This window comes from Carassius gibelio, chromosome B20 (assembly GCF_023724105.1).
Source record: "Carassius gibelio isolate Cgi1373 ecotype wild population from Czech Republic chromosome B20, carGib1.2-hapl.c, whole genome shotgun sequence".
NCBI lineage: Eukaryota > Metazoa > Chordata > Actinopteri > Cypriniformes > Cyprinidae > Carassius > Carassius gibelio.
Window position 1 is genome coordinate 21,619,508 of NC_068415.1, and position 27,419 is coordinate 21,646,926.

Sequence of the window (27,419 nt, forward strand, 5' to 3'; positions counted from 1 at the left end):
CGCATGTTTGATATATTTGCTTCCCGGCAAAGAAATAATAATTAAAAAACAATTATAAAAAATAGTCAAGAACCAGATCACGTAAACTGTTAATACTGGCTATTGTAATATCAGCATCAGGTAAGATTATTCACGTTCATTTATGCACTCAGTTACATAATGTTTTAATTACAGATGTACCTTTATGAAAATTAAACATGCTTCTTTTTTTTAAGAAAAACAAGTTAAAATAAAGAAACCACACATTAACATGGTTTTGCTATACTAGCCCTTTAGTATTTAGTATTTATTGTGTAATAATACTAATGGTAATCAGAGCGCGTGATCTCTGTGACGCCCAGATGCACAAAACAGACCCTCCCACCTCTGTAATAAACACGGAGATGTTATGGATGTTAGTCCCGTCCGAATTTGTACCTTCCTTTTACTGTCTATGATTGGTACATGAAAATCACAGACGTCAGGTGGTAAGAATCGATAGGGCTTAATATGATCATACTTCTTGGTTCTAGTAAGAACTCTAGCTGCTGCATTTTGAACCAGTTGAAAATATCATAAAACTATTGTGTCCTGAAAAAACTAACAAATATATTGTCGACTTATTTTAGGCAAAAGAGACGTGACCGTGCGCGCGATGGAAATGTCCAATATTTAGTCTCGGGCGCCCTCTGTAAGAAAGATCATGTATTACAGAAGAATCATTCCCTCTATTTATTATGTTGTGCTAAATTAAAACCAATTTTTATTTTTTTATTTTTATTTATTTTATTTTATAATCTATGGTATAGTTCTAGGTATAATCTACTTGGTCTAGTTACTTCAGATAAACACAGACAAAAACTGTCTACGACGAGACAGATAGTTTCTTTTTCTCACTCGTGTGGCAAAAGAAACCAACACGCGCAGCTCGTATTTCAGCTGAAGAGAATACATATTTAACTGTAGTATCATTTCAGTAAATAAGAAAAAAAAAGGTAGAATATCTTATCTGGAAGTACTTGTTTTTCAATGCTCAGACCAATAAGCGGCAAAAATGTTCTCCAGGGGGCGCTTTAACGGCCCAGAAAGACAAAACCTTCTTTTTTATTAAAACATTTTTTTTTTTAAGAGTTATGAGAGTGAAATAACATAACCGCTATGATATCATTGTTTTCTCTTATCAAATAAAATTGCTAACGTAGTTCGCTAGAGAAATACATACAATTATTTTTGTTAAAACAATAATGTCTCACCTGTGCTTAGAAAAGTAGGCTATCAGCTATCATGTAATGACGCCGTCTGCGTGATGCTTCAATAACGAACTTAACAAATTTATACCTGGACAATGAAACTGTGAAAGTTTAATATTCAGTACACACATTAATCAGATTTTGTTTCTTTCTTTTTTCTTTTTTCTTTTTTTTTTTTGGTGGCGTCGGTCACGCGCCTGCGCTGTTAAACATTACCCGGATAATGACGTAAACAAGATGGCTGCGTAGTGGTGTTTATATTATTGATTCACACGCACTGATCACAGAAATGAAAAAGGGTCGTTTATATTCCACGCAGTTTATTTTCAGCACGGATTATATTCATATCGGGCTATTCCTCTGATTTTCTCGATTTTTGTAGTGGTCGGAAGGACCACATTTCGAAGACAATTTAATATGGTAAAGAACTGCTTAACGTTACATTAAAACCATCGCTCTCGTCAACCCTTCAGATGAAGCTGTAAATCTTTCTTTTGTTTACAAAATGTTGTTTCTATAAATTGTATATGGATAAAGTGTAACGTATCTGTGGAATAAATGAGTATTTGATTGTAGAATGACTACACACACAGAGACAGACTAAATTCGGGTCATGACTTACATTGACCGCGTTGACTGCTCTTCTGCTAGGATTCTCATAAAACACAGAACACAGTCGATGTTTTGAACATTTCAAAAGATCTGGATGCTGAAGTTTTATTTGTTATGTTTCAGTCGGCCAAAGTGGACTCTGTGGAGAGTGAGTCGAGTTCAAAAAGCAGAAGTAGTTCTCACAGCAGAGGTGAGTTTCTCTAGACAGGTGTTGTCTGTGTCAGGAAAGAACAATCACTGACCCTGATCAGTGATTGGGGACAAATGTGCGGAAATTATTCTGCTTACAAATATATTGACAGGAAGAGAAAACCGGAAACGAGCAAGAAGCCGAAGCCGATCCTCCTCATCATCTTCCAGTTCTTCCTCCTCCTCCTCCTCATCATCCTCTTCTGCACATTCTTCATCCAGCAGTTCATCATCACATAGTAACTCCAGCTCCAGTAGCTCAGGTAAGTTCATTAAAAATTATTTATTACATTTCTTTTCAAAATTAAAAATGATATTGTGTGAAAGGAATGTTTTTGTAGGTGTAAAACATCACATACATTATTAACAGAAAAGAAGAAAATGAAACAAAAAAAGATGAATGATGTGGCAGATCAATGTGTTTTGTGCTTTCACTGCTAGATTCTTGCAAAAAACAAAGCAAATCTTCGAAGAAAAGGAAAGATAATCATGGCAAAAAGGTACCTGGCTTTTTTTTTTTTTTTTTTTCAGTTGACAACTCAAAATCAAGAATTTTTTAAGGGGTCATATAATGCAATTTCAATTGTTCCTTTCTCTTCTGAGTGTTACAAGCTCTGGTGCATGAAGAAGATCTAAAGACTAAAGTCTCAAATCCAAAGAGATATTATTTATCAAAGTTAAGACTCTGCCCCGCCCCCCTAAAACGGCTCATTCAAACACGCCCCCACATGTCTATGTCACTATGTGGAAATATTGCGTAATCCCGCCCAAATGTTCACGCAAAGAAAGAAGACGTGGTTTCAGTAACACAGTTAGTGTTGAAGCAGCCATGTAAGGGAGATGCTGTGTGAATCTAGGTGAAAGCAAAAGCACTTTATTTGGCCTTCAGAAAGTAGATGCATTTAGGAATCTTTAAGATTACTTACAACAGAACAGCAACGCATTTTATGGACGACCATTTCGTGAACCTAGGAGAGGAGGTTATTCTGACTTTGCTATGATAATCTGGTATTTGAAAAAAAAATTGAACATTAAAGCATTAAATCTTCATCACCTGCACGCTTTCACATGGGAGTAGCATTAACTACACAGATCCGTTGTTCACTGACAAGCTGTGCAAAAACAGCCTCATATTCATATATATGTTTTGCGTAGCTAGTCCGTGAACAACAGCTCTGTGTAGTTAATGCCACTCCATGTGAAAGTGTGCAGGGGATGGAGATTTACTGCTGATTTACTGACAAGATGTGCATTAAATATCGCATGCGATTTATCCTGCAGCCCTAATATTCTGTTACACCATATACACAAAATAATGATCTTTAAAAAAGCATCATATGACCCCTTTAAATAATTTTTACACAGCTCTTGACATGCAGCTTCAGTTAATGAACAAAGCCTGTCAAACTGAAAAATAAAAATAAAAGCTGTTACATGTTAATTAACTCTTGGTTTGGAATAATTTTCACTTAACTGTTTTAACTATAATTATTATTATTATTATCATAGAAAGGAAAAAAAGAGAAAACACGTAAGCGGAAGAAGGAAAAGGGACACAAAGAGCAGGACGACAGCTTTGGACCTGTTCAAATTTCAAAGGTACTTTTTTTCAACTCAAAACTTCATAGCTGGCATCACATTTTAGCAAAGTGATGTAGTCTCTTTCCTTTAAAAACAAAAGAAGTATTTTGATTAATTGTTTCTGTAATTATTGCAAAGTTTAGTGATATAATTTCTGTCTTCCCCAGTATCTTAAGGAAAAGAAGAAAACCGGCAAGTACAGTATGATTTCAGGGAAAAAGATTAAAATGAAAGTGAAAAAATCAAAGAAGGACAAGCAGGTGAGTTTTTCATTCTGCAGATTACACATAAATACACTAGAGAAAAACAATAAAATTAACCATTTGATTTTATAATAAAAGCATGGAATATCCCTCTGCTGCTTTATTATTATTTTATGATGTTTGGTGAAAATAGTGTTAGAATGTTAACTGTAGTCAGGTTTGCACAGATCTTTCATTGACTTAACTATTTTTTTTTTTTTTTTTAACAGCGGGACAAAAACAGAGCAGAACTGCTGGAGTTCTTGAACTCCACTTTCTGATTCAGTTCGTTATTCACCTGGCCGCCACTCAGGGAAAGACCATCTTCAACTATTAATGGGTTTACCTGATGTTATACATTGACAGTTCCTTACCATAAACTATGTAGATGGTTGTCCCCCTTTTTTTATTATTATTATTCCAGACTGTGTCCTGAAATACTTATTGTATGTCTGATTGACTGTATCCTATAAGAACTGTAGCTTGAATGTAACATTGTCATAGAACATTGTTACTGAAATTGTCAAAAAAACGTGTACAGTTTGTCATCGGGGACATGAAGGTTGTTTATCTAACAAACTATTCAAATTTGAAACAACAGTGTAGTCATGTTGTTCCAGTGGCGTGTTTCTTGTTATCCCATGATAATCTGTGTATTTATTGTGCTGAGTCAAATGCAGAAGCACCACTAGCGGGTAGCTGAACACTTACGATCTTCCTTTGTGACACACGTGCATCTGACCGTACTTATGACAATACTGTTAAATAAATTTCCAGTTTGTGTCCTTCATTTTTTGTGTGTCTTATAAGCAGTGGTGGAAAGAGCACTAAGAAATTATACTTAAGTGAAAGTATTGCTACTCAAGGAATAATTATCTTGAGTACAGGTAAGACTCGAGTAAGAGTTAAGTAGTAGTTTGCTGAAAAGCTACTCAAGCTACTGCGTTACAAAGTACTTTTCTATTATTTTTACCCAAAATGAGGCCGTGTGAGCATTATGGAGCATTTAACACTCACATGTACTGTAATGCCAGTTTCACAAGTGAGACTCATAGAAGTATTAAACTTATCATATTCCAGAAGATTCCTTATATGGACAAAATGCATCAGATATCACTACAGCTGAATAACATGCAGATAGAAATGCTTTGACTGATGAAACATGAAAAAACAATCGCAATGCAAAGTTAACTGATATAGTATCACATAATTCTAAATAATATTTTCGGTCTCATTGTGATAAGAACATGACTCATTTGGAACAAAACATGATATTAGTCTCATAAAGTCTCAAGCTTGACAGTATGCAAAGCAAACATACTACCTATCCCTCTTTCCAGGAGCAACTGTTTTATAACTAATTTTTAAAAGTACATTCAAGTGAAAGATTGTGTGTTTGTGTTTAAGACCGGTAAGTGAGAGGTTTTCAAAGAAATGAGGGTTTAAAACAACAGAAAGGTGCCAGTAAAAAAATTATCTGGGGTATGGGTAAAGTTCGGCATCGTTTTAATTTTAATGATTCTTATTAATTCATAATTCCAGTTCCAATGAGGTAAAGAAATAAAGCATCTTAAAATATCAATCACATTTAAATTTTTTTTGCTAAATATTTCAGGTGTGTGCAGCAGAGAAAACAGAACACAACTTGAATGGTGTATAATTCAAGGGGTTCAGACACACACTCTCTGTTTAAATCTAGATTAAAAACACATCTCTTTCGCCAAGCATTCGAATAATGTATCTCTTAAATTGTGAGTGTAGTTGCATCTGATCAAATGCGCATTCTTATTCTTAAGCTTAATTTGACTTTGTTGAAACCGCAGCTATGCTAATGATGTCTCTTTGTTTCTCTGCCTTGGTAACTAGGATTTACACAAGCTTCAGTCTGTATCCAGAACACCTGAGAAGAGATGATGCTGACCCTCAGAGGACCTCAGATGATGCTAACCCTGAAACAACAAACAGAACTAACAAATATTGCTACAAGTGTGATTGCGTCATATAATAATTGCTGTTAATAATGTTCATCGTCTGGTTGACTACGTCTTGTATTAATTTTTTCTGAAAAATCCTGTCATACGCACACAAACTGACAGTCACCACTTACAAGCTACTACTAAATATTGTAGAAACGTAATTTTCTGTAAAGTTGCTTTGTAATGATTTGTATCATAAAAAGCACTATAAAAATAAACTTGAATTTAATTGAATTATAATCACATTAAAAGTGTAGTCTGTTATAAAAGCAATAAGGTTGATTCCAGGGACGGTTTTGGTGGAATGAAAAACCTTTAATCTAACATGTTAACCCGTACCTAGGCATGCATGGGAATCCAAAATCAATTCGAATTCTGGAATAGGATGCTTAAGGTCAGGAATCATTTTGATTCCTCTTACTAATTCCTTTGTGCACATTTTAAAATGACTTTGAACCATTGAAAATATGACTGAAAATACTAAAATATACTAAAAGTGAACTTATAGGTTTACTGATAGTTTACTAATTAAATACTTTGCACACGTTGAAGTATAGTCTCAGTAAAGACTAGTTTAGTATTTTTATACTGCAAGTATACTCTTAAGTTTTATTTAAGTGAACTTTACATCATAATTTAATATACTAATATGGCCCTATTTAGGTTTGAATTTGTATATATTTTGTTACATGAATATCTGAACATACAAAACATCCAAAGAAAGAACAGGGTATCTGCTTGTAAACAAAACCATTTTATTTTAGCTTCATGCATCCTTTTTTTAAACACTTTAGTGTGGGTAAGTTTCACAAAAAATAAAGAAACAACTTTTGAACAAAAAGCTTAAAAACGTAATGACTTTTATTATTAAAAACGGATGACTTAATTATTACCTCTTCATCAGTCAACATTTTATTCCATAACATTACAGTTTTGATGCTGTTTCATGTCAGATGATCGTGTTAGATTACATGTGTATCTGGTGTTTATTTTTCTCTTCTTCTCTTGTGTTTTTTGGAAATTCTGTGCAGAAGATGTCTACTAGAACCATCACTTCTACTACAAAAGACTGCTTTTTAAGTTATCTTCCTGATGTATCCCAATACTATAGCATATCCAAAACCTCAGAACAACTTGATGATGTAACAAAAACTATGGACTGTCTCTTTTCTAGTATTTTAAATACAGTTGCTCCTTTACACTTAAGGTTAGGGAAACCAGTCTGACGCCATGGTATAATGAGCATACTCACACCTTAAAGAGAGCAGCCCGGAAAATGAAGCACAGCTGGAGGAAAACAAAACTAGAGGTATTTCGTATTGCTTGGCGGGAAAGTAACCTATCCTACAGAAAAGCATTAAAAACTGCTAGATCTGATTACTTTTCTTTTCTTTTAGAAGAAAACAAACATAACCCCTGGTATTTATTCAATACAGTGGCCAAATTAAAAATAAAGCCTCAACAAGTGTTGACATTTCCCAACATCACAGTAGTAATGACTTTATGAAGTACTTTATTCTAAAATCGATAATATTAGAGATAAAATTGTAACCATTCAGCCGTCAGCTACAGTTTCGCATCAGACAGTGCACTATAGACCCCCTGAGGAACAGTTCCACTCATTCTCTACTATGGGAGAGGAAGAATTGTATAAACTTGTTAAATCATCTAAACCAACAACATGTATGTTAGACCCTATACCATCTAAGCTCCTAAAAGAGGTGCTTCCAGAAGTCATAGATCCTCTTCTGACTATTATTAATTTCTCATTGTCATTAGGACATGTCCCGAAAACCTTCGAACTGGCTGTTATTAAGCCTCTCATCAAAAAACCACAACTTGACCCCAAAGAACTAGTTAATTATAGACTGATCTCGAACCTCCCTTTTCTGTCCAATATACTAGAAAAGGTAGAATTACAAACGACCTGCTCTTATCATCTGATCGTGGTTATATCTCTTTATTAGTTTTATTGGATCTTAGTGCTGCATTTGACACTATTGACCACAACATTCTTTTGCATAGACTTGAACACTTTGTTTGCATTAATGGAAGTGCATTAGCATGGTTTAAATCATACTTATATGACTGCCATCAATTCGTAGCAGTGAATGAAGAGGTATCATATCGATCACAAGTGCAGTATGGAGTACCTCAAGGCTCAGTACTAGGGCCGCTACTCTTCACGCTTTATATGTTAGTTACCCTTGGGAGATATCATCAGGAAACATGGTGTTAGCTTTCACTATTATGCTGATGATACTCAGCTCTATATTTCTTTGTGGCCCGGTGAAACACACCAATTTGAAAAACTAATGTAATGCATAGTCGATATAAAAAACTGGATGAAGAGTCGTTTTTACTGCTAAATTCTGAAAAAACAGAGGTGTTAATTATAGGACCTAAAAACTCTGCATGTATTGATATAGATCACTGTCTAAGACTTAATGGCTGCTCTGTCAATTCTTCGTCATCAGTTAGGAACCTAGGTGTGCTATTTGATAGCAATCTTTCCTTAGAAAGCCACGTTTCTAGAATTTGTAAAACTGCATTTTTCCATCTCAAAAATATATCTAAATTACGGCCTATGCTCTCGATGTCAAATGCAGAAATGTTAATCCGTACATTTATGACCTCAAGGTTAGATTATTGTAATGCTTTATTGGGTGGTTGTTCTGCACGCTTAGTAAACAAACTACAGCTAGTCCAAAATGCAGCTGCTAGAGTTCTTACTAGAACCAGGAAGTATGACCATATTAGCCCGGTCCTGTCACCACTGCACTGGCTCCCTATCAAACATTGTATAGATTTTAAAATATTGCTTATTAACTTATAAAACCCTGAATGGTTTAGCACCTCAGTATTTGAATAAGCTCTTGTTACATTATAATCCTCCACGTCTGCTGCGTTCTCAAAATTCAGGCAATTTCATAATACCTAGAATATCAAAATCAACTGCGGGCGGTAGATCCTTTTCCTATTTGGCGCCTAAACTCTGGAATAACCTACCTAACATTGTTTGGGAGGCAGACACAATCTTGCAGTTTAAATCTAGATTAAAGACCCATCTCTTTAACCTAGCTTACACATAACATACTAATATGCTTCTAACATCCAAATCCGTTAAAGATTTTTAGGCTGCATTAATTAGGTAAACCAGAACCGGGAACACTTCCCATAGCACCCTATGTACTTGCTACATCATTTGAAGAATGCCATCTATGCTAATATTAGTCTGTTTCTCTCTTGTTCCGAGGTCACCGTAGGCACCAGATCCAGTCTGTATCCAGATCAGAGGGTCACTGCAGTCACCCGGATCCAGTACGTATCCGGACCAGATGGTGGATCAGCACCTAGAAAGGACCTCTACATCCCTGAAAGACAGTGGAGACCAGGACAACTAAAGCCCCAGATACAGATCCCCTGTAAAGACTTTGTCTCAGAGGACCGCCAGGACAAGACCACAGGAAAAAGATGATTCTTCTGCACAATCTGACTTTGCTGCAGCCTGGAATTGAACTACTGGTTTCGTCTGGTCAGAGGAGAACTGGCCCCCCAACTGAGCCTGGTTTCTCCCAAGGTTTTTTCTCCATTCTGTCACTGATGGAGTTTCAGTTCCTTGCCGCTGTCGCCTCTGGCTTGCCTAGTTGGGGTCACTTAATCTACAGTGATATCGTTGACTTAATTGCAAATAAATGCATAGACACTATTTACCTGAACAGAGATGACATCACTGAATTCAATGATGAACTGCCTTTAACTATCATTTTGCATTATTGACACACTGTTTTTCTAATGAATGTTGTTCAGTTGCTTTGACGCAATGCATTTTGTTTAAAGCGCTATATAAATAAAGGTGACTTGACTTGACTACTAGCACCCTCTAGCGTATTATAATGATAACACAGATTCTAGGAGTATAGCTCAAGTATATTTAGAATTTTTGTCAAGTATACTTAAAGCTGCAGTTGGTAACTTTTGACGCTCTAGCGGTTAATAAACAGAACATCGTAGCCGAAACTACTTCTCTCTGTTTATGTCTATGAAGAATCACAAAGGTACTGGATACTATGTCTATTTTTGAAACAATTGATAGCAAAATTCTGGAAAACATAGTGCAGTACCTAAAATCATCAACCTGCTGTCTTGACACACTTCCCACATCTTTTTTCAAAAGTGTGCTTAACTGCTTAGAAGCAGATCTTTTAGAAGTGGTGAATGCCTCACTTCTTTCTGGGACATTTCCAAACTCCCTAAAAACTGCAGTTGTTAAGCCCCTCCTGAAAAAGAGCAATCTTGATAACACAATTTTGAGCAATTTCAGACCAATATCTAATCTTCCTTTTATAGGCAAAATTATAGAAAAGGTAGTTTTTAATCAGATGAACAAATACTTAAACTCAAATGGATACCTGGACAATTTTCAATCTGGTTTTCGGCCGCATCACAGCACAGAGACAGCACTCATTAAGATAATAAATGATATTCGCTTAAATTGCGACTCTGGCAAAATATCGGTGCTGGTATTGCTAGATCTCAGTGCTGCGTTTGACACTGTCGATCATAACATACTACTAGAGAGACTGGAAAACTGGGTCGGGCTTTCTGGGATGGTACTCAAATGGTTCAGGTCATACTTAGAAGGGAGAGGCTATTATGTGAGTCTAGGAGAGCATAAGTCTAAGTGGACGTCCATGACATGCGGAGTCCCACAAGGCTCAATTCTTGCACCGCTCTTGTTTAGCCTGTATATGCTTCCACTGAGTCAAATAATGAGAAATAACCAAATTGCCTATCACAGCTATGCTGATGATACCCAGATTTACCTAGCCTTATCTCCAAATGACTACAGCCCCATTGACTCCCTCTGCAAATGCATTGATGAAATGAATAGTTGGATGTGCCAGAACTTTCTTCAGTTAAACAAGGAAAAAACTGAAGTCATTGCATTTGGAAACAAAGATGAAGTTCTCAAGGTGAATGCATACCTTGACTCTAGGGGTCATACAACTAAAAAACAAGTCAGGAATCTTGGTGTGATTCTGGACACAGACCTTAGTTTCAGTAGTCATGTCAAAGCAGTAACTAAATCAGCATACTATCATTTAAAAAACATTGCAAGAATTTGATGTTTTGTTTCCAGTCAAGACTTGGAGAAACTAGTTCATGCCTTTATCACCAGCAGGGTGGACTATTGTAATGGGCTCCTCACTGGCCTTCCCAAAAAGACCATTAGACAGCTGCAGCTCATCCAGAACGCTGCTGCCAGGATACTGACTAGAACCAGAAAATCTGAGCATATCACACCAGTCCTCAGGTCCTTACACTGGCTTCCAGTTACATTTAGGATTGATTTTAAAATACTTTTACTCGTATATAAGTCACTGCATGACCTAGGACCAAAATATATTTCAGATATGCTCACTGAATATAAACCTAACAGAGCACTCAGATCACTAGGATCGAGTCAGTTAGAAATACCAAAGGTTCACACAAAACAAGGGGAGTCCGCCTTTAGTTACTATGCTGCCCGCAGTTGGAATCAACTTCCAGAAGAGATCAGATGTGCTAAAACACTAGTCACATTTAAATCTAGACTTAAAACCCATCTGTTTAGTTGTGCATTTATTGAATGAGCACTGTGCTATGTCCGAACTGATTGCACTATATCTTCACTGTTTTATTTTATATAAAATCAATTTCTAACTGTTTTTAAATAGATTTTAAGTAAATGTTTTAATAATTTTAAAAGTTTTAAAATTGCTTGTCTTATTTTTATTTTTTTCTTATTTTTCATGATTATTTTACTTTCTTTGATGTAAAGCACTTTGAATTACCACTGTGTATGAAATGTGCTATATAAATAAACTTGCCTTGCCTTGCCTTGCCTTGGATTATTCTGCCGAGGTACCCCCGAAGCAATCTAAAATAGTCTGAATATAAACACTTATTATAGGTGCACCCTAGTGATTCAGGACAAGCTAAAAACATGGTTTGGAAAATTGATTCATGGTGTACTCGCTTATTATGTTCATTTTTCTACATTTTGAACACACAAACAAAGTTACGGAGCGCAGCTCTGATTGGTTATTTTTTACCGGGAGCAGATGACTTTCTGCAAATGGCAACAGGACCACTGGGAGGAGCCAGAGGAGCTTGATTTTTTCACAGATTATCTGTCTCATATTCTACTGTCAGGAAATAATGACAGGTTTATCAAATATGTAAAAAATATATTTTTACAAAAGTTACCTACTGCAGCTTTAATTGTTATTTTAAGTATATTTCTGAGAAGTACATAAAAAGTAAAATAAAAGCATAATTTTCTATTTAGTTTAAAAGAAGTATACTAATAGCATACTTTTTCGTACTTTTACCTAAATTAATTACTTCAGACTTATTTGCCCTCTAGAAGCTTGCGTTCTGCAAGTGAACATCGCTTAATTGTGCCATCCCAAAGAAGCACAAAGTCACTTTCACTGACTTTTAAATGAACTGTTCCCTCCTGGTGTAATGACCTCACCAACTCAATTCCTTAGCCATCTTCAAGAATTGGCAAAAAACACATCTCTTCCATCTTTATTTGACCCTCTTAACTTCTAGCACCCTCTATTATATATATATATATATATATATATATATATATATATATATATATATATATATATATATATATATATATATATATATAAAAGGAACACATACAGTAGCTTTCTAATCTTTTAGTATTCTATCGGTTTTCTTTTAATTTATTATACAATAAAAAAAAAACTCTAATACTAGCTAGCTCTATTCTATTACTATTCCATCTGTTTTCTTTTTATTATTATATTATTTAAAAAAACCTTTGCTTATTTGTACTGCATTAAAGGGATACTTAACCCTAAATTGTTGAAAACTTTTAGGAATTAAAACATTTAGGAGTTAAAGGATTTATATTGCATAGGAATAGCTCAGTTTCATATGCCTCTTTCCTTTAGATAAACAGATACAAAAAGATCGTTGAACTGGAATCACAGTTCCAGAATCTGACTAGAGACAATCAACGTTGTTTGTCAGACAATGCACTAAGCAAAATCATGGCATTTAGGTCCGAACTCAATTCATTACTGAGATCTAGGGCAGAATTCCTATTTTCAAGGAAGTAAACCAAGCCACTTTTTAGCTCTAAGATTACACAACAGTGAAAAGTTTGTTAATATTCCTGGGTGCCGCAGCATAAAAGTTTGCTCACTGCTCTGGGTGTGTGTTCATGGTGTGTATGTTCACTGCTGTGTGTGTGTGTGTGTGTGTGTGTGCATGCACTTTGGATGAATTAAATGCAGAGCACGAATTCTGAGTATGGGTCACCATACTTTGGCTGTATGTCACGTCACTTTCTGTCCAACCTTGATAGGCTGTCAGATACAGATTCAATATTACCTGGCTGAACCGATCACTCTTCAGGAGCTGGAGTCAAGGGGAAACCCCCAGATATTTCAATTGAATTCTATACTACTTCTTGGTTTGATTTATGCCCCCTCATTAAAGTTATGATACATTTCTCAGTTACTCAAGGCTCATTTCACCCATCCAATAATATAGCTGTTATTTCATTTTAGTTTAAAAACAAAAATAAAGATCTGACCTCCTGTTCTAGCTATCAGCCACTTTCTTTGATAGGGACTAATGTTAAAGTATATGCTAAAGTACTATATCGGCGTCTGGAGAAATTTATGAACAGGCTAGTTCATCATGACCAAACAGGATTCATTAAATCTCACTCAGCTTCGGATAACTTACGCAGGTTGTATCATATTATTAATTCAACGAATAGTACAGCCTCCGCTTGAGCAGTATTATCTCTAGATGCAATGAAAGCTTTCGACCAGCTAGAATGGAACTAATTATGGGTGGTTCTACAGCATCTGGGTCTAGGATCGAGTTTCATAAATATGATAACATTTCTGTAAGCCAATCCAGCAGCCTCTGTTCTCGTAGGTTCTGTTTGCTCTAACCCATTCTTCATACATCGAGGTTCTCATCTTTACCCTATCCTTGGAACCCTTAGTTCAAGTGGTCCGACAATCTGAAACTATTTCTCCAATAATACAAAATACTCGTCATCATATTTCTTTGTTTTCTGACGATTATCTTATTGTTTTTGGAGAAGCCGTTACATTCTATTCCTCATATGTTGGATTTATTTGATAATTTTGTATCTCTCTCTCGGTTTAACATGAATTGTGTTTAAGGTGTTCCTGTGGCCCAGTGGTAGAGTGTTGTGTTTGCAGCACAAATGGTTGTGGGTTCAATTCCCAGGGAACATGCATGCTGGTAAAAAATGTATAGCTTAGATGCACTGTAAGTTGCTTTGGATAAAAGCATCTGCTAAATGATTAAATGTAATGTAAATGTTATTCCTTAGAAAGAACATAAGAGGTAAAATGACTTTTACAATAATCTGAAAGAGACCAGGCATTTGTAATAAAATGTAGGATACCAGAGTTTGTCTCAAAATCACAAACTCTAGAAGCAAACATGATTTTTTATTTTTTTTTAGCTTAATGAAATTAAAAAGCTTTTTGACTTTATACATTTACATTCTACAGTTACACCTGTTGTGAATTCCTGACAAAGGAATTAAATACAGTTCATTTAAATGTTTAGCAAACAAATTATCACTTACACACTTAAACATACATTGACAACAAGCAAAAAAAAAAAAAAAAAAAATCACAAGCATCTAAACATTTCCACTCCAAAAACAGCACCACCTTGTCTTGAAAAATGGGGAATATTACAAAAGTTGACCTGCTCTGGAATATTTTATTATTATTATTAATTTTTTATATCAATTGTAAAACAAAAGGGCAATTTAAAACACAGTTTTTTCAAAAATTCACAAGTTAAATTAGGCCACTGTATTATTTCAGAATAACTTGGCATACAAATTGAATCTGATGATGAGTGATCAGGCAAATATCTGGTTTCCTGTTTTAGGAATTTACTGCATATAAGATATGTACATTTATAGGCGTGGATCAAACACATTCTCACTGCCAACTCCTCACATACTGATGCTTGGTCAGGACCATTAAAAAACATGGACGTAGTGTCCGTGACATCACTCGAAGGTTTCTAAAGAGCATTTTTGAAGCCTAAAGCCATGTCACTCCTGTTCGTTTTCTTCACCAAAAAGTACATATACTACACCCTTAAAGTAAGTAAGCACATTGGGACGCAGCACAGGAGGTTACCGCTTGGTTTGGACCCCTTGGCATTGCTTTTTGACGTTCAAGGTACCCTATTAGCATCATATTTGATGCACAAGGGTATCACATTTCACTCAAAAAAATACTCCGTAGATATTCCTTTCACAAATCTATCATTTTGCCTTGGAAGACTTGGAATATTAATACTTTTTGAATAAATGATGACTGTAGTTATATCTGCCTGTTACATATTGTGTTTTATTGACGAATGGTAGCTTTAGGGGCAGGGGTTTGCTTATGTGTTCATAAATATGTGTACAGTGCAATGTAAATAAAACTGTTGTGACTGTTTACATTGAAAAGTCACACCCCAACATATCAATAATGGCATTATTATATAACTTAATCATGAAGATAACATTTCATGATAAAAAGATAACATTTCAAGCGCCTTTGGTGTCCAAAGGTGTCTTATTTAAAGGGGGAGTTGTGGCCTAGTGGTTAGAGGGTTTGACTCCTAAGCCTAGGGTTGTTGGTTTGAATCTTGGGCCGGCAATACCACGACTTAAATAAATGGCTGCACCCTTCTGTGCGTGCATGCACTTTGGATGGTTTAAATGAGCATGAATTCTGAGTATGGGTCACCATACTTGGCTGAATGTCACGTCACTTTCTTTATCTTAAAAAGCAACTGAGGACCCTGTGTGTCAAAAAGTGACCAAGCATCAATATGTGATGAGTTGGAGTGTTGTCCTTGTAGCAAATGCATTTATTTGCTTTGCTAAGACTTAAGTTTTATTACCCAATATCAACATACCTCTTACCTCCATATTTCTGAAAATATAAATACACTGACAGTGGTGCTGGGAATATCAGGCAGTCGAATCCCACTCCCAGACACTCAAGCTTTCCCATTGATTCCCTTGTGCCGAATCTCCGGCATGCTCCACACGCGCTGCGCTTTCTCTGTTGTCTGACCAAGACCCTTCTCAACATCCCCACACACAGTCTTGACATCTACTCCATCTTCCTCCGAGCCGTAACTGTTTGATTTCAGTCCCAAGGTGCTGCCGAAAGGGTTGATCCGCACGCGAGACCTGAAGCTCATCAGCGACAGGCTTATGGGGCGTCTGTTGTTCCACTGGTGGGTCAGATGCTGCGCCTCCTGCTCGTCGTGAACACGCTCAAGTGTTTCCACAAGCACAGAGCGGAAGAGTCCGGAAACCTCCTGCAGCTCAGGCTCATTCTCCATCAGCACCTGCCGAAACCTGAGCAGAGAGGAGAGAGTGTGGAGAGTTTAGCATAACACTTTAATTTGTCAAAGGAGTATCGTATGCCAAAGCTGAATTCATTACTTGTACTGGGCCTATATATTACTTAACTTTCAGAAAGCAAAACTTCCCGTCCATTCAAAACAAGGCATTTATTGTAACAAAACAGCAACAACGACTCATTCAAGTCACAGTTAAGGGAAACAAAGTCAGAAATGCATTGTTACAATAAATGCAAAATTGGTGAATTATAGTAATTTTTTAAAGAAAATAGCTTGTGTCTACTGTACATACAGTAAGGGATATATTGTTTGTAGCGACATATTAGATTAAATATTTTCTGTCAGTTTGACCACAAGGCATTTACTGTGGTGTTGGAAACATAATTTGTATTAATTATTGGACTTCGTTTTGTACTGAGAGGTAAATTTGCATACGGTCCCTAAAGCAAGCCTAGGCGAATATCAAACTTAAAACTAACTTTACCGCGTTACAAAAGCGACATATATAGTCACATTTCGAGATACAAAGCCACAGCTGGAAGATATTGGAGATATTGTAGAGAGTGATGCACAACCTAACATTTTTTTTTTACTTTCTCAAGTTTATCTAAATCCATATGGGGTTGAAAGTAGATTCATTTTACACTTGTCTATTAAAATATAAATTAAATAATTTTGTCCAAAAAAAACTTGACTGTCAACCTATATTTACCTGTTTCTTGTGCTTTCTCATTAATATTTATAAAAGTAAATCGTGTAAATGGCATCGCTAATGTCATAGAATAGCATAGTTTAATAATAGCGGGGCAAATTGTTCTCCATCTGCGCACCTGACATTTAAAACTTACAAGAAGCAACGTTACAACTGAGAACTTTAAATTCACATTTAGAGAGAGAAAAATCACAACCTGGCAATATAAAGTCGCAAATGTTAGATATAACATTGTGAGACAAAGTCATAATTAAAAGAAACATCACAATTGTGAGATTTAAAGTCGCAATGAAAGATATGAAGTCACAATTGGAAACTATAAAGGCATATTGTGAAATATAAAGAAAAACATACCCAGATTTTACAAAGAAACAGTTACATTTGTGAGCTTTAAAGTCCCATTGAGAAAAAAATAAAGTTGCAATTACGAGATGTAAAGCAGCAGTTACAAGAAATGAAGTCGCCCTTGCATCTGAAGTCACACTGAGGGAAATCAAGTAGCAACGGCAAGATACAAAGTCGCAATTACAAGAAATAAAGTCACAGTTGCAATATTTAGTGTCACTGAGAGATATAAAGAAATATAAAGAGTGAGAAGTCAGAGGTACAAGCAACAGTCACACTTGTGAAGTCTGAGTCTGAAGTTGCAATTACAATAAACAAAGTCACAACGGTGAGATTTAAAGTCACACCGAGAAATATAAAGTCACAACTGTAATATATTAAGGCACATTACGAGAGCATTCGACAGCCACTTTCAGACAGGTTTTTTTGGTAGTGTGTCTGTTTTAATCCCCCATTAAAAAAGGTTTTACACGACGCAGAACATCAGTCTCTCTTCCGCAGGTGAATTGTCACGTGTGGTCCCTGAGAGCATGACATCAGAGTAAAAGCAGCCTCTCAGGAGCCGTGCGCTCTTGCTCCTCAGATTAAGATGTACTTAGGGAGTCTAAAAATAGGTTACCAAGCTCTTATCGTTACAATTAAACCAACAAATCAGTGTTTTCTAAATCGCTCTTCTCCTTTTACTGTTTAATCAACACAATCCTCTCAAAACTCTCACTTATTTTTTAACTAGTCCTCATGAGAAGGACCAGATCATCCTTCTTCTCTTCTTTCAAAAAAACATCCTCTCTGACAAGGATGTAAGAATGTCACTCAGAAATGTGGTCAGTATTTCCTTCCTTTTTCTATGAAACATACACATCACAAATCTTCAGTGACCACAGGCAGACAAACACCAAAAACTACAAAAAAGCGCCATGAAAATTTTAGTAGTCTGATTATTTTTTCTTTCGTTTTAGTGATTTTAGTAAATATATAATTTTTTTTTTTTTTTTTTTTTTTTTTTTTGGTTTTAGTTTTCATTTCAGTTTTAGTCTACTAAATTAACCCTATGAGGAACAGTCTGAAATGACTATATCTTTCAGACTCTTCCTCACGCAAACATGCTGTACTTTGTTAGAAGACTTAGATAATAAAACACAGAATACAGTGCTTTCATAATATCTTTCTTTCCTTTTTAATGCTTGACAGCCAGTGCTTGCTATAAATTGTTATTGAATGGGGAAAAAATATGTGAAATTTCTTTCTTTTGTGTGAGTGTATGTGTTCCATGTAGGAAAAGAATAACAGCATACAATTTGTAATGACATGACGATAAGTAAATAATGAGTAAGTAATAATAGTTCATTAAAAAATGTAAATTATGGTATTATATATACATATATATATATAGCTTTGCAGCAACATGAGGGTGAGTATATGATAGAGATTTTGGGGTGAACTGGTGTTGGTTATCATGAGGTGGCTGAACAGAAGTGAACAGCATCTGTTTGGTCTCATCTGAATCTGTCAGGTGCGCATCCCGTGAGGCCTGTGTGTGATTTACAACGATCACTTCAGCAGGTTAGAGCTGCTTAATTCACCTACAGAAAAAAAAAACATGGCTGTCTCTGTGTGTTTCTTAGCAGTGACATCACAAAGACGGCTTAGTAAATCCCCTAATCCCCCAGATCGCCCTCTCCTGAACCCGTGGTGACGAACATCCTCATGCTGAAAACAAAGCGGATGTCTTACCTCTGTATTACCGATCCGCAGTATGATGGTGGTACTTTGCTACACAGGTCCTCGAGGCCGAGTCTCTCTCCTTGGCTGATGTCAAAAGAGCTGCGTGGGGAGCTCATGAGCCAGCTGTAGTCCACGCCGCTCTTCAGCCTCCGATACTCACTGTCTCGCTCCCGCTGCCGTCTCTCGGCCTCCTTCATCTGCCAGCTCAGCTCCAGCATCAGGGTGTCCTTGACCACTTCAGACGGCTCACGTCTTGGGCTCCGGCAGTACGGCTCGTTCCAGCTGAACCACGACATGCTCGCTGCACTCACCTTGAATTTGACCTGTTAGAGATGCAGTGAAAGCCATCATGGATGCACAAAACAATCAAATGTTGGGTGTGCAATGAATGGTGGATCTTGGGATTGGTTTTTTGTGGATTCAATTCCTTTTCTTATTCATTTTACCTTGAAATTTGGCATAAAGTGCTTGTGCACAAAATGATGTGATCATGTGCTAACAGTTTGCGGTCCTATTGACTGCCATGGTACTATGGTTTGGTGACCAATATTCACTTGCAGCAATGCCATAAAAGAACCAAACATTTTGTAAAAGAACCACTTAGTGTGAAGAACATTTTCATAATCTAATGAACCTTTATAGGTTGTTTATATTGAAATAACCTTTTATACAATTAAAATGTTCCATGGATGTTTAAGGTTCTTCGTTGAACCATATAGATGCCAATAAAGAACTTTTATATCTAAAAGTGTTCTTATACTATGTTTCACAGGTAAAAAAATAAATAAATAAAGTCATGGTTTGGAATGGCATGGGGGTGAGTTAATCACAAAATAATTTGGTCTATTTTGGGACCATCGCTTTAAGGTTTTTTTTTGTTTTGTTTTTTTGCAGCATCATATTGTTGTTGGGGATGAATGTTACCAAGCCTGAACCTCAAAGCACAGATGCTGTTTAACACCTGACAGACATCACAGCACTCAGCTCTCGGCTCATTTGCAACAGTGAATCTGCTCTGATGTGAATTTGTGAAGGACGCTGACCTATATTTCGGCAAAACATGGTAAACATAACTGCTTATCGCACAAAAGTAAAAATGCATCCTTAAATTCAAACACTGACATTAAATTAGTTTCTGTTCTGTCTATGCAAACAAGTTAGTTGCATTTTATCAGTTGCATTTTTTGTTTTAACTCTAAACCAGTCTCTAGTAAATTAACAAATGATTTCAAAGAAACAGACAGTAACATATTGAATTAAACATGACATTTTGAAGCGGAACAACTTTACATGTATTTTCTAGTCAAATGTACTTTAATAATCATTGTTATACTTAAAAAAAATCGATTTATTTTTTTCCTAATTTATTTAATATTATTTATTTATTTTTGTATCAGACCATTTTGGTTCATGGTCCACCAGTTTAAAATCAATTAGATAATAATAAAAAAAGAGCATATTTTCTTAAATGACTAATTTGATTGTAACATTTTGGGTTCACTGTCCTGTGATAATGAGTGTACAGAATAAAGAACAGTTAAAATATATAGATAATTGACCCAAAAATGAAATGTTTTTCAAAAACTATGACTGACTTTCTTTTGAACCCACACACACACACACACACACACACACACACACATATACATACATACATACATACATACATATATATATATATATATATATATATATAGATATAGATAGATAGATAGATAGATAGATAGATAGATAGATAGATAGATAGATAGATAGATATTATTTTATTTCTTTTTTCTTTTTTTTTCTTTTTTTTTAGAAATGTCTCACTGTTTTTCAAAGAAGGTCAGTTGTAAACAAAACCTTTTCTGTACTAAAACACATGCCATACATAAAGACCAGATCATAATTCAAGTGCAACAGTTATAATTTCTAAATATATCCAATATTATAGGTACATTCATTTAGAGACAATAGCCAAATTCACTACTTCATCACTAAGCAGTAATGTTATTAAGAAAATGTATGATCTCAAGCATCAAGAAGGGACTATTTTGCCTTGAACACTGTACTGACAAACATTGCATCCACCTGTTACCATTAACATCACTTTAAAATCACTGCCAGTGATTCTCAAAATACAAAGTTTGACTTCTCAAAGCGTGCTGAATTTGTAAGTCTTGTGTTTTTCTCAGTATTGTCCACCCACTCCTCCCCCGTTCTCCTGTGCCATCTCCTCTTAATTCAGTCCTCATTTGCTGGATCTCCTTACCTTTAGAAGAGACCCGGTTGTCTTGTAGTGCTTGTAGATGTAATGGCCCAGGTCACATTTGCTCTTTGAGATGGCTCTGAAGTGCCTCGCTGTTTGCAGTTGCTATAGAGATGCTCGACAAGCCTGTTCTGCCGCATGCATCATCAGCTGGAAGGCGGACGGGATGAGGGCAGAAGAGAGGGGGAGGACGGGTCACGCGCTGCATAAACAGATTACCAGCATGTGTGGGATATGAGGTCATGTGACTAAGACCAGTTATCTGGTACAAGGCTAACATCGAGGCCTTATGCCCCCCCCCCCCCCCCCCCCAAACACACACACACCAATAAACCTCAAGATCATATTTTCCAACATGCTTTGACAAATTGGCTTAAGTGGCCTAGAAATAATGTTAAATTTCCATGTTTAAGTGTTTAAATTAATAATCGATACATAAATAAGTAAATGTGTGGGGCTATATAGGCCTATATTTTGAAAATGCATCAAAGATGTGTTTTAGTGACCCAGCAGCTCGTCAGTAGACAGGAGGACAGCAGATGGAAGAGGTTTAATCCAAGCAGATGTCTCAGTTTAGCTGGAAAACCACGACATGCATGAGGCCAGTCGCTCAGTTTGGTCTATTAATGAGTCAAATACACTCTCATCATTACGGCTGTAAATAGCTAAGGTTTTAACACTGGTCCTCGACGTTTATTAGCAGGTTGTCAGTGTTTCCAGACTGACTTTTCTTGGGATTTTCGCTGACCTTGTTTTGTTTTTTGGTTTTTGCAGGTTATATCGTTACGCCAGTAGGTGGCGACAAGTGATTGAATCATTCACTCAAACGAATCGTTCCAAAAACTTAATCCAGAAAAGAAACAATAGATTGCCTATAAACGATAGAGATATTCGTGTATTGCAAATAATAAGCAAAAAAGACAGAAGGGATTGGATCTACATTGTAAGTTTCTCAATATGAACTGTTGTTTCTGTTTTCATATCGTGAGAGACGAATTACAATCAGGAACAAAAGTGCTATTACTCGTGTGATATTGCTCATAGTCCTAGAATAAGGCAAAGATGAACTCCAGTCATAGTGTTGTTATTTAATTCATTTCAGAAGTGTTCAAATTGTCCTGTTCCCTTCCTCATGTTCCGCACTCTTTAGATATAAATCCTCTCAAGACTTTATTTTCAGATCTGTTCGACTCCTAATCACTCCTCCCTTCTGAGAGAATAACAGTTTATCCCTCCACACAGTTCATTTGCAGTGATTAGCTTTTACAAGTGTACATTTAAAATAAATAAGAAATGTGTTTTTCTACCCTTTCACCACTAGAGGGAGACAACTGTCTGGCCACTGTAACACAGCAGTTGCTGTGGGTAGCCTACATTAGATGTCTCAAGTTAAGTGATCAAGTACATCAGTGGCCCTATGTTATGTAGAGATAGCCTACATGTGTTCACAGCAACTAACAGGAACAGATGTAAACCATTTGGTGCCTTATATACTTTATTTAATGGAAATTATGTTTTTAACTACGACTTTTGCCTCAATAAACTCCTAATTTGCTGATTATTAATAATTAGTAAGGTAGTTGTTAGGTTTGGTGTAGGATTACATGATCTAAAATATGCTCATGCAGAATAAGGCATCTTTTTAAAGTAATAAACAGTCAGTATATGCATGCTAATAAGCAGCTTGTTAATAGTAAGAATTGGTACCTGAATTAAAGTGCTACAGAAAAATATTTAATCGTATGTTTATATGCTTTGCCCTTAAATCCAATTATTTAGTTATTTTTCTTACAGGAGTATAATAATGATAGCCCCCTAACAATAATTCTCTAAAACTGCAGTAAACCTCACTTTTACAAACAAGCATGAATTCATCAAACCAAAACACTGATTCATTGTTTCATGATTTGATATCTTTATAGACTGAGCCTGTGAAACCGAACCACGTGTCAGCGATGAACATTTTTAGGTGTATATGTGATTAATCTCACTCCAGATGAGTGGATCTCTCCACATTGTCACATGTTTGGTGTGACTGTGATTCAGACTTGTTCATAGCAACAAAGACATTTTGATTGCAACACAAAGGTATTGTGCTGCATTGTGTTACTCTAATCTAAGTCAAGATCTGAAAGTGATTAAAGGAAATTACTTAGTCAACCAATGCCCTCTCGTTAATCAGTTCTGACACATACAAGTTATAATGAGCCCCCATTCCTGCCGCTTCTGCTGTGAGGTTTAGAAGAAATGGTTAGAGAAAGCAAGTAAAATGGAGCGTTTTGAGAAAACATGTTTCATCCCTACACTAAGACAGCATATTTATTATTGCAAACAAGCAATATGCAAATCATAATCATTCACATTAACAGCATTTATGAAACTGAAATAAAAATAAGATATTTTGAAACAAATGTAATGATGAAAAGAAAGAGAAAGTGCCAGTACAGATCATGTGAGCGTTTTGTACCAGTGATAGGGGTTTCCAGCATATGCTTACATTAGCTTTTTTAATGGCCTTTGCTCAAGGACTGATTTCATCTACCAACTAAATGACCCTGGACGGCATATTTACCACACTGCTTATCGTTCATGGAAAATGATTAGGATATATATGTAAATATGTAAATTACATAATTACATATACATATATATATATATATCCTAATCATTTTCCATGAACGATAAGCAGCACATAATGTAATTGATAATGTTAAGCTGTAATAGACCTTAAATGCTTTGGGGTTTTCAAGGAATATTTTTCCCAAAAGTGAAAATCACTCTTATTTAATCGGCTACAGGTCCAGACTTGTATGCCATTATCTTGTTCGTGGAACATAAAAGCATAAAACTTAACAAAGTCCTAACTAAAATATAACAGGGGCTCACAAGCTCTGAGAGAACTCAAAGGATCAGTGGAGTTTCACATCATCATCTGATGAAGTGAAAATTAACCCTTAGATTCCACCTTTCCTTTTTTTCAGGATTTCGCAATTCTTTCTGACTCACTAAGTCTGGCTCATGTAAAAGAAAGAACACACTTTTCTTCAGTATTTCTTTTTGTTGCATAATCCCAGAAATGTGATTCTCGGAACAAGAAAAAACATAATTCTAATGATCTAATGTGTCAGGTCAGCAAGTTCACAGGAGATAGTTTTTATTTCCTTGTTTTGGTCACATGTAAAGGTACTGATGTGCAATGTCTTATCTCAGCACGTGTCTGGCAAATGACTAGTGTTTCTCAACCCTGTTACTGGAAACACACAAGCAGGTCACATTTTGGATGTCTCCTTATTTGACCCTTTCATTTTAGGTTGTGGAAGTGTGATTTTCCCCCTTAAAACCAGTTAAACACAAACCGCCCCACAGCCGATTCAGAAGACTACCTACATTGTGAACACAGAGCTGAAATATATATTAAAGTGCCCCATTATGGATTTTTGAAAATTACCTTTCATGCAGTGTGTAACACAGTTTAAGTAAATGAAATATCCTGCAAAGTTTTAAATCTGAAAGTGCAACATGTCCGTGTATAAAGTTATAGTCTCTCAAAATTCGACTCTGAATCGTTGAAAAAAGTTGTTTTTAAAACGAATCCCAAGATGTTTCAAATTGACGTTAACATGACACATTAGCATATTGCCCGTCCATTTGTTGGTCTCTTTCCACATTGGTCTGAATTAAAATGCTAATTAATTATGTGCAATAGCTGGTGCTTTTGGAGCGGTAAAATAGCGGTTTCCCCGGTAACGGTTGTAAACAAAGCAGCACTGCGCTCACAAACGCTGCTTTATCAGGTATCAAAGGCTCATGATGAAATCAGACAGATCATCGCAGATTAGCATCATGCAAAGGATGGGTTTGGAAAAATGAAACTTTGAGCAGATCGTTTTGGAGTCCTTGGGCAAATAAGGTAAAAATATTATAAGACAATGAAAGTGTTTTTTGACCTTGCAAGCATGTCAACCTGTTATTGGGGCCTCCCAAAACCAAAATAAGACCCATAATAGGGGCACTTTAACCCCAAACTCCAACCTCAACCCTAACTTTAACCTTACACCATAGTAATACTTGTTGACAGGTAAGAATACTTTTATTTCCATCCATATGTTTTTCTGAATTGAATCCAGGAAGTTTTAACTTTTCTTGCCGGGTAGACTAACTGCTTGTTGACTGATGACTTTGAGATGGGATAACTGGTTTGAGGAAAAAATCATGCATCTTGGGCTGTATTTTGAAGTGGCCTTTATAGATTCATTCACAATTCCTTATATTACTGCACTAATAAAGTCCACTGAATAAGTGAGTGAGCAAACTCAGCGAAGCTGGGTTGGGAAACACCTCAATCCACTTTTTTCCAATGACCCATGTTGTATTCATTTTGCATTTGCATTTTGCATTTGAATACTTGAAATTCTAGAGTAGTCAGCAAGCTGCATATCAATATACTGTGGTTAATGTATATAATATAGCCCATGTAATGTTTATAGTTAGGATTCACTTCCCAAGGCAGACAAGCTTAGAGTGATTACAGTCATCCAGGTTTAAATCACGCTCAAATTGATTTGATGTTGACAAAATATTTACACTGAAACTCACAGCAGGCGGCTATGGTAAGGGGCATGACATATCCTGACCAGGCACCGAGTGCTGCCAATCACAACACTCACTGGCCCACCTAGCCAATCACAACACTCACTGGCCCAGCTAACCAATCACAACACTCACTGGCCCAGCTAACCAATCACAACACTCACTGGCCCAGCTAACCAATCACAACACAGACGAATCACAGGACAGACTGGCCTAGCTAACCAATCACAAAACTCACTGGCCCAGCTAACCAATCACAACACTCACTGGCCCAGCTAACCAATCACAACACAAACCAATCACAGGAAAGACTGGCCTAGCTAACCAATCTCAACACTGACTGGCCTAGCTAACCAATCACAACACACACTGGCCCAGCTAACCAATCACAACACAGACCAATCACAACACAGACTGGTCTAGCTAACCAATCTCAACCCTGACTGGCCCAGCTAACCAATCTCAACACTGACTGGCCTAGTTAACCAATCACAACACAGACTGGCCTAGTTAACCAATCACAACACAGACTGGCCTAGCTAACCAATCACAACACTGACTGGCCTAGTTAACCAATCACAACACAGACTGGCCTAGTTAACCAATCTCAACACTGACTGGCCTAGTTAACCAATCACAACACAGACTGGCCTAGCTAACCAATCACAACACGCAGTGGCCCAGCTAACCTATCACAACACAGACTGGCCTAGCTAACCAATCACAACACACAGTGGCCCAGCTAACCAATCACAACACATAGTGGCCCAGCTAACCAATCACAACACACAGTGGCCCAGCTAACCAATCACAACACATAGTGGCCCAGCTAACCAATCACAACACACAGTGGCCCAGCTAACCAATCACAACACACAGTGGCCCAGCTAACCAATCACAACACACACTAGCCCAGCTAACCAATCACAACACAGACTGGACTAGCTAACCAATCTCAACCCTGACTGGCCCAGCTAACCAATCACAACACAGACCAATCACAGGACAGACTGGCCTAGCTAACCAATCACAACACAGACTGGCCTAGCTAACCAATCACAACACAGACCAATCACAGGACAGACTGGCCTAGCTAACCAATCACAACACAGACTGGCCTAGCTAACCAATCACAACACAGACTGGCCTAGCTAACCAATCACAACACAGACTGGCCTAGCTAACCAATCTCAACCCTGACTGGCCCAGCTAACCAATCTCAACCCTGACTGGCCCAGCTAACCAATCACAGGACAGAGTGTCCTACCTAATCAATCTCAACACTGACTGGCCTAGCTAACCAATCACAACACAGACTGGCCTAGCTAACCAATCACAACACACAGTGGCCCAGCTAACCAATCACAACACAGAATGGCCCAGCTAACTAATCACAACACATAGTGGCCCAGCTAACCAATCACAACACACAGTGGCCCAGCTAACCAATCAAAACACAAAGTTTTTCGACATACCTAGTATGAGAGCCTGTTCTAGTACACC

The 27,419-nt window shown here is 36.7% G+C and overlaps 2 protein-coding genes across 3 annotated transcripts; one reads left to right on the plus strand and one right to left on the minus strand.

Annotated features, from left to right (window-relative positions):
- The first annotated feature begins 1,506 nt into the window (after positions 1-1,506).
- On the plus strand, positions 1,507-4,641 carry si:ch211-22i13.2 (uncharacterized protein LOC553945 homolog). 2 transcript variants are annotated; one of them, XM_052585992.1, is made up of 7 exons: positions 1,507-1,649; positions 1,965-2,031; positions 2,144-2,293; positions 2,472-2,530; positions 3,540-3,629; positions 3,779-3,871; positions 4,084-4,641. In XM_052585992.1, exons 1-7 carry the CDS (start codon positions 1,647-1,649, stop codon positions 4,132-4,134), a joined length of 513 nt encoding a protein of 170 aa, XP_052441952.1. In that variant the 5' UTR covers positions 1,507-1,646; the 3' UTR covers positions 4,135-4,641. The 2 variants fall into 2 exon arrangements, 1 of the variants encoding a protein (XP_052441952.1); XR_008160492.1 differs by having other exon boundaries at positions 1,571-1,710.
- A 9,648-nt stretch (positions 4,642-14,289) lies between these two features.
- LOC127983733 (protein RD3-like) lies at positions 14,290-21,464 on the minus strand. The gene is made up of 3 exons (XM_052585990.1): positions 21,330-21,464; positions 19,088-19,401; positions 14,290-16,291 (listed from the first exon to the last, which is right to left on the minus strand). The coding sequence occupies exons 2-3, from the start codon at positions 19,372-19,374 to the stop codon at positions 15,925-15,927; spliced, it is 654 nt and encodes a 217-aa protein (XP_052441950.1). The 5' UTR covers positions 19,375-19,401; positions 21,330-21,464; the 3' UTR covers positions 14,290-15,924.
- Between the last annotated feature and the right edge of the window lie 5,955 nt (positions 21,465-27,419).

Excerpts from the sequence above, each read along its gene's own strand:
- LOC127983733 (XM_052585990.1), bottom strand. The coding sequence starts at position 19,374 with ATGTCGTGGTTCAGCTGGAACGAGCCGTACTGCCGGAGCCCAAGACGT. Across the intron at positions 16,292-19,087 it reads TGCGGATCGGTAATACAGAG|GTTTCGGCAGGTGCTGATGG; the intron begins GTAAGACATCCG and ends CTCTCTGCTCAG.
- si:ch211-22i13.2 (XM_052585992.1), top strand. Across the intron at positions 2,032-2,143 it reads AAGTAGTTCTCACAGCAGAG|GAAGAGAAAACCGGAAACGA; the intron begins GTGAGTTTCTCT and ends ATATATTGACAG. Across the intron at positions 2,531-3,539 it reads AAGATAATCATGGCAAAAAG|AAAGGAAAAAAAGAGAAAAC; the intron begins GTACCTGGCTTT and ends TTATTATCATAG.